An 8,666-nucleotide genomic window follows, 5' to 3' on the forward strand; every position below is an offset into this window, starting at 1 on the left:
CACAGTCTCTTTATAACACCAGCCAGCTCCTCAGACATTACCCCTTTCTCTGCACCTCTGGCAAACACTGCCAGCTGCTTGGCATCTTTAGCTCTGGCCACATCTCCAAAACCAATGCCCAGGCTCTCCATGGCACTTACAATATCAGTGATATACTGTATGGTGTCACTGTATACAGCTGCTCTGTACTGTCTGCGTTCCTCCTCTGAGTAGTCCCCCTCATAGATAATCTTCATCTGCTTCATGATAGTGCTTTTTCCAGACTCCCTGGTACCAAGCAGCAACACTTTCACTTCTCTCCGAAGTCTCTTTTTTTCTTGGCGGAGATATTGATTAATCTCTTCACTTCTGTTTTTGGAGCTCTCTATATTGCTCATATCTGTACATTGAAAAACACTTTTAAAATCCTTACAAATAGGATACATTTTAAATACAATTTTAAAGAAATATGCTTAAAATTAACTGTGTGAAACTCCCACAATCTGTTGCATTGTGAGATTTTTCCCATATAACAGACCCAGTTTACATATTAACGTTTAGCAGCTGTTTTGTGTCTGGAGTTCTTCCTTATTCGCTAGCTCATGGTCACACCCAGCTTTTCTCTGTTAAGGTGGATTAGATCACTTATTATGCAGCTGCTGTAATAATCTGTACTGGTGCTGGACTAGGATTAGTTTAATGTTTATAGAGGCCACATAAAAACAAAAAATTGTTTGTCTTTATCACCCCAATGCGATCTCCTTTGCCAGCTTCTCTTTCACCATGTCCAGATAGTAATGCCGATGTTAAATTCTGATGTGCCAAGTCCCCTAGCCCTCAACCAGAGGCATAACTAGAAACCACACGGCCCAGGTGCAAGAATCTAAGAAGGACCCCCCAAAACCCCTACCCCCCCCCCCCAAAAAAAAAAAAAGGTGAATTTGATACATTCATTTTATTTTTTAATTTTTTTTTACATTTAACACAGAAAAAAAATGTGAATCAGATTACATGTCTGCAAAATGAGATACCCTGTGCCCACAGTCTGTGAGATGGTTTGACTCCCTATTACTGTATTTAGTGACACTGTTTAACCCACCAGTACTGTATATAGTGAGTTAATGACACAGTCTGTAATCTACCGGTGAGATGGCTGGCCTGACCCTACCCGCCCCAGTACTTTATAAAGTGACCACAGTAGTCAGTGACATGGTCCAGCCCCCCGTACTGTATATAGTGGTACTGTATAGTGACACTGTTTATCCCCTGCCCCCCATGCTGTAGTAACAAGGTCTGTAATTTGCTGGTTCCACAAACATACACACACATACATGCATAAATACACACACACAGTCACATACATACATACATACACACATACATACACACACACACACATAAACACCAATGGGTAAAACAGAAACACTAACCCCTGTAGTCCGAGACACTAGTGAAGCATCATGTCAAACTCACATGATATCAGTGCAGGCAGTGGCAGGTCAACGGTTTTTATTAAAAGAAATGTTTGTTTGTTTTTTTAGGCTGGACCCCCATCCTCAGGGGCCCAGTTGCAGCTGCGACCTCTGCACCCCCTGTAGTTCCGCCCTCAACCCTGAAATGGAATGACAAAATCCCCTGTCTAACCAGCTTTTAACAGCTAAGCTGCTGCCTGGTTGGGATTAGGTTGCCACCCAGCTGGTATTTTACCGGCACAGCCGTAATCGCTAATTTGAGTAAAATGAGTTCAAAACATGGAGGTTTGCAAAAACTAAGTAGCTTAGAGAAATAAACAATCATTGATAATAAATATTGTGTGTGCTCAGCGGTTCCGCAGCTGAATATTGTAACAAGCTGGACCTGAGGGTAAAGCTCGTGAGAAACAGACGGGCTTGGTGTTTAGCTATTATGTGTCAGGTTTCTGAAAATGCGCGCATGCGCACCAGCTGTTCTTGGAGCGCTCGATCAGTTCTTCTCAAGGGTCTGGCTTTTTTTTGGGTCATAACAAATTCCACATGCGCACTGGCTTTTATTGTAGAATTCGATAAATTCTCCCGAAGGGTACGCCTCTTTTCAGATGAATAATCTCGGGTGTACGCTCGCATGCGCAATGGGGGCAATTAGTGTAATCTGCTGCCGGAAGTGACGTCATATTGCAGTTCTCGACAGAACACCGGCTGAGGTGCGCCAAGGCCATCTTGGAGGTTACAGGTTCTCTATGTGGGGAGGGTGCAGAGGATGAAAGATGCTGTATTGTAGTAGTGCTGCTGCTTTATGAGTGGGCGTGCAAATGTTTTGGAAGGGAATGCCCCGCATGGGTTCTAGACGGCTATTATATCAGTGACAAGGATGCCCTGGGGTTTATGGTAAACATCTGAGGGAAGATCCACAGGGACAGCTGATATTTTAATTGTATGTTTAATTATCCTATTGTTACATGGGGCCGGGTTTTCACTGTACACGTACAATGTCTGTTGAAAGGCTGTTTAAATTATCGCTAATTGCATACTCTTTAATAATACCTAACTCATAAGGGTAGCATTCCTGCAACCAAGTAAACTTAATTGAATTCTTAAAGGGACAGTCTACACCAGAATTTTTATTGTTTTAAAAGATAGATAATCCCTTTATTACCCATTCCCTAGTTTTGCATAACCAACACAGTTATATAAATACACTTTTTACCTCTGTAATTATCTTGTGTCTAAGCCCCTGCAAACTGCCCCCTTATTTAAGTTCTTTTGACAGAAATCCATTTTAGCCAATCAGAGCTAGCTCACTGGAACTCCACGTACATGAGCACAGTGTTATCTTTATGACACACATGAACTAAAACCCTCTAGTGGTGAAAAACTGTCAAAATGCCCTGAGAGAAGAGGAGTCCTTCAAGGGCTTAGAAATTAGCATATGAACCTCCTAGGTTTAGCTTTCAAATAAGAATACCAATACAAAGCAAAATTGGTGATAAAAGTAAACTGGAAAATTGCTTTAAATTAAATTCTCTATCTGAATCATGAACGTTTATTTTGGACTAGACTGTCCCTTTAATAAAAATGTAGGAACTGTTATTATTCAGCAGCTGCCTTTGTAACTTATATTTAGGAGCATATTAATCCTCAGTTTTCAGCTGCAGAGGAAATCTTGTGCTGGTATTCGTTTCACCAAGAACTACCATTTCTCTGCAACATAAAATCAGCTCATTATAACCTTTATTATATGCTACATAGTAGCTACAAACTCAACATAGTAGTTGTAAAGTGTAATTACCCCCTCAAGAATTAAAGAGACAGTATCACAATATTCATTGGTGTCCATTTACCCAACATAGGATCAGATTACGAGTGGAGCGTACATAGCATGCCCTATTTATGGTGTTATTCATTTTCCCTGGAATATAATGAGGCAGCATTCCAGAACAAGGCCTTCTCCTCTAGCCTCACCTTGTAGGTGCTCCAGGTGAAGTAATGGTGTAAAGGCCGAAGGAACTTGGGCCGCCAGTTAACCATCCCTGCTCTAAAGAATTGCGGGAATCTTATTGATTTTAAAACTCTGCACAAACTTGGGTCAAACAGCCATTAAGATAATTGGTATTCATACCAAATATTAGGGCCAGGTTAAAAGTGGAGCATTATTTAATGCTCCTTCTCGAGCTTTAGCTGCGCTAGAAATACCTTTTTGCGCACTTCGGGTTGCGCTTGTATTACAATTTAAAAAATGTGTTTGAAGAGTGCTGTCCCTTAAAACTTTTATCAGTATAGTGTTAAAAGCTTAGGGACAAGCTTAATATATAACATGCTGTTATTAAAGCAAAATAGTCTTTTATAATTTGCTAAGTCTTATTTAGTTCAGTATGTTATATGTGTCAAAGTGGTTACTGTAGCTTTTTCTCTTCCAATGAAAGTCTCTTATGTGTTACTATTGTAACAATGTATCCTTTGCCTGTGTATTATGGCAACATCTGTTTCACATAGTCAAATTGCATGATGTATGTGAATAGAAACGCTCACTCACCATATAATCAAGTGTATATGGGCACTGTCTGTAATAAGAGTCTGTATTCAGGTAGTGGAAATAGTGGCAACGGTGTTAGTTTAAGCAAATATCAACCCCTTCATAATATAGTATGCTGAAATAATAGTAGATATATAATCTATTCAGTATTCATTATATACCAGTTAGTATCACTGGTGAAGTGTAGGAGAAGGGGGGTGCTGACTGTCTGATAGATATATAGGTACAAAAAAGAGAGAAAAGTTTGACAGTACCCAGCACTCACAAAACACTATATAGTAACAGTATGCATTGAAAACCGGATTGTGTCAGGAACTGGTTATTAAAACATAACTTTTACTAATGATAGAATAAAAAATGTGGTAAATAGTACCAAATGTATAACATAAATATGTGAGACATACATTTAAAACTTAGATTAAGAAACAGATCAGGACTGTGTGTGTGAGACTTCAAAAACAGAATTACTTCCCTGGGTAATAGTTCAAATACACCGTAACCCTCAGGGCTCAGAGAATACACGGATTGCTCTAAAGCTAATCTAAAAAGGGGATTGACCCCAACAACATTACCTAATCTGAGCAATACTGGTATCAAGAGCAGGAGAGGAAACAGTTAATAAATGACTGATTAAGGAAGGCAATTGCCACACAGACAATGCCTGGGCATGAGACTTGCTAATTTGTGTTTATCTGGGACCTCTCTAAGCTCATATTGATGTGGCAATTGCCTTCCTTAATCAGTCATTTACAAACTGTTTCCTCTCCTGCTCTAGATACCAGTATTGCTCAGATTAGGTAATGTTGTTGGGGTCAATCCCCTTATTAGATTAGCTTTAGAGCAATCCGTGTATTCTCTGAGCCCTTAGGGTTACGGTGTATTTGAACTATTACCCAGGGAAGTAATTCTGTTTTTGAAGTCTCACACACACAGTCCTGATCTGTTTCTTAATCTAAGTTTTAAATGTATGTCTCACATATTTATGTTATGCATTTGGTACTATTTACCACATTTTTTATTCTATCATTAGTAAAAGTTAAGTTTTAATAACCAGTTCCTGACACAATCCGGTTTTCAATGCATACTGTTACTATATAGTGTTTTGTGAGTGCTGGGTACTGTCAAACTTTTCCCTCTTTTTTGTACCTCTGTATTCAGGTATCCCAATACTCTGTGCTTATAATCATCTGCTCCTGTATTGGCAATGGGCTCTTTGGTGCCGTTTGTTGTAAATGCCTTGGAGTGCAATCCTGGAGTTACAGGGGAGTATATTCCACTCAGTTTGCGTGTGGCAGTCTGTAGTGTGAGCTTGAAGATTCAGCTGTTAGCGGAAGTGGCCCTGTAAAAATCCGCTTAGAAAATAAAATATTAAGCAAAAAATCACTTAAAGGGACACTAAACCCAAAAAATGTATTTCATTATTCAGGTAGAGAACACATTTTTAAACAACTTTCCAATTTAGTTTTATTATCTAATTTGCTTCATTATTTAGATATTCTTTGCTGAAGAAATAGCAATGTACATGGGTGAGCCAATCATACGAAGCATCTATGTGCAGTCACCAATCAGCAGCCACTAAGCCTATCTAGATATGCTTTTTTAGTAAAGGATATCAAGAGAATGAAGCAAGATAGATAATAGAAGTAAATTAGAAAGTTGTTAAAAATTGCACGCTCTTTCTAAATTATGAAAGAAAACAATTGGGTTTCATGTCCCTTTAAGGTGAAAAGTATCCAGCTGTCAATGGATCGAAAGTAGTAGAACTAAAAAATAACTTTTATTAGTGATGCAAATAAAATGACTTATCATAAAGTCAAGCATGTAGCGATATCACAGCCAGTGAAGCAGCCTACAACATATCATCTACATCCAACATGTTTCTTGTCATTACAGCACTTCACAATGGCACGTAACATGTTGGATGTAGATGATATGTTATATAGACAAAAAGAAATTGTAGCTGAAAACAGTAAATTTCCACAGGAAGGTCTTGTAAAAGATAATATACGTGGACTACCCCCGATGGTTGTGTATAGGCATAGACAGTTACATTTTATTAGAACAACTCATCCCTAGATTGGGATGACCAAAGAAGAAATGCCTCTAAACACAAAGACTTGATTGTAGAAAAATTATGAAGGAGTGATTTTTAAAATGTAAATTTTATTGATTCACAATTAAGTAAAAAGACTGCTTTGAATAAGTGAATGTCCTGGTAACTGCCCACACACAAAGATAAGTTAAAAACACTTCCACAATGGTATATGTGAACAATAGCTTGTCTTTTATAAATCGTAGTAGTCACCAAATAGATAAAATACTTGTTGGGTATTAGGATAATTCCTATTTGTGCCCTAGGGGGAAATTGCCTATATAATCTGTGATGATGGTTATTATATACAACTGTTGCCATGTAAATTAAGTTTTGTTAACCCCTTTATTTGTATTGTTGATGGGTCAATCAATATACGTTATATCGCCTGTTTGCAACAAAAGTAAAAACACTTGTTATCTAGTTATCAGAAAGTCCCCTGGTACATAGGAATTTAATCTGGAAAGTCAGTGCTGACCCCAATTATACACCACTACTTTTTGTTAACCAGCATATAATTTAAGCATCTAACATGTACTGTTAGGTAAAAGTATAAATCTGAAATAGTAGTATAGATAACTAGATACAGTGGGGCAAAAAGTATTTAGTCAGCCACCAATTGTGCAAGTTCTCCCACTTAAGAAGATGAGAGAGGCCTGTAATTTTCATCATAGGTATACCTCAACTATGAGAGACAAAATGTGGAAACAAATCCAGACAATCACATTGTCTGATTTGGAAAGAATTTATTTGCATATTATGGTGGAAAATAAGTATTTGGTCACCTACAAACAAGCAAGATTTCTGGCTCTCACAGACCTGTATCTTCTTCTTTAAGAGGCTCATCTGTCCTCCACTCATTACCTGTATTAATGGCACCTGTTTGAACTTGTTATCAGTAAAAAAGACACCTGTCCACAACCTCAAACAGTCACACTCCAAACTCCACTTTGGTGAAGACCACAGCGCTGTCGAAGGACACCAGAAACAAAATTGTAGACCTGCACCAGGCTGGGAAGACTGAATCTGCAATAGGCAAGCAGCTTGGTGTGAAGAAATCAACTGTGGGAGCAATATTTAGAAAATGGAAGACATATAAGACCAATGATAATCTCCCTAGATCTGGGGCTCCACGCAAGATCTCACCCCGTGGGGTCAAAATGATCACAAGAACGGTGAGCAAACATCCCAGAACCACACGGGGGGACCTAGTTAATGACTTGCAGAGAGCTGGGACCAATGTAACAAAGGCTACCATCAGTAACACACTACGCTGCCAGGGACTCCTGCAGATCATGCAGTGCCAGACATGTCCCCATGCTTAAGCCAGTACATGTCCAGGCCTGTCTGAAGTATGCTAGAGAGCATTTGGATGATCCAGAAGTAGATTGGGAGAATGTCATATGGTCAGATGAAACCACAGTAGAACTTTTTGGTAGACACACAACTCGTCGTGTTTGGAGGAGAGAGAATGCTGAGTTGCAACCAAAGAACACCATACCTACTGTGAAGCATGGGGGTGGCAACATCATGCTTTGGAGCTGTTTCTCTGCAAAGGGAACAGGATGACTAATCCGTGTACATGAAATAATGAATGGGGCCATGTATCGTGAGATTTTGAGTGCAAACCTCCTTCCATCAGCAAGGGCATTGAAGATGAAACGTGTCTGGGTCTTTCAGCATGACAATGATCCCAAACACACCGTCCGGGCAACGAAGGAGTGGCTTCGTAAGAAGCATTTGAAGGTCCTGGAGTGGCCTAGCCAGTCTCCAGATCTCAACCCCATAGAAAACCTTTGGAGGGAGTTGAAAGTCCATGTTGCCCAGTGACAGCCCCAAAACATCACTGCTCTAAAGGAGATCTGCATGCAGGAATGGGCCAACATACCAGCAATAGTGTGTGACAACCTTGTGAAGACTTACAGAAAACGTTTGACCTCTGTCATTGCCAACAAAGGATATATAACAAAGTATTGAGATGAACTTTTGATATTGACCAAATACTTATTTTCCACCATAATTTGCAAATAAATTATTTCCAAATCAGACAATGTGATTGTCTGGATTTGTTTCCACATTTTGTCTCTCATAGTTGAGGTATACCTATGATGAAAATTACAGGCCTCTCTCATCTTCTTAAGTGGGAGAACTTGCACAATTGGTGGCTGACTAAATACGTTTTTGCACCACTGTATTAGTAATAAGTATAATCTATCATTTATTAATAACATAGAGCGATCATTAGAGTATTTCTAACAATCCGGTAGCACAATCCGCATACCTCCTGAAGTTTAAAATTTGAACATCGCTACTTGTTATGGTATAACCTGGATATTATGGGTTAATACCAGATGAAAGATGCCCTGAATATGGGATCAGCAACACACGAACCCAGTTAATTCCCCCCAAACACGAGACCAAGCTCCATCTTGAGGGTAAAACAGAATGTGTTTTATTGAGGGCTATATGCCCAGTATTTATGCAGGTCTCCCACCTGGTTGACACTCCCTAGGAGACCAGATGGGGGATTGGAAGAAGATAGTACATTAGATAGATTGAAGACACCCTTTTACAGTAGAATTACAAT

At 39.2% G+C, this 8,666-nt stretch overlaps 1 protein-coding gene across 1 annotated transcript in view; it reads right to left on the reverse strand.

Annotated features, from left to right (window-relative positions):
* The window catches only part of LOC128643910 (guanine nucleotide-binding protein G(i) subunit alpha-1-like), a 1,557-nt gene extending 1,012 nt beyond the window's left edge, over window positions 1-545 (reverse strand). Inside the window, exon 1 of the mRNA XM_053696686.1 lies at window positions 1-545. This exon is cut by the window's left edge and continues 1,012 nt beyond it. Coding sequence (XP_053552661.1) covers window positions 1-425 — 425 coding nt within the window. The 5' untranslated portion in view covers window positions 426-545.
* Between the last annotated feature and the right edge of the window lie 8,121 nt (window positions 546-8,666).

Source organism: Bombina bombina, chromosome 1, assembly GCF_027579735.1.
Source record: "Bombina bombina isolate aBomBom1 chromosome 1, aBomBom1.pri, whole genome shotgun sequence".
Lineage (NCBI taxonomy): Eukaryota > Metazoa > Chordata > Amphibia > Anura > Bombinatoridae > Bombina > Bombina bombina.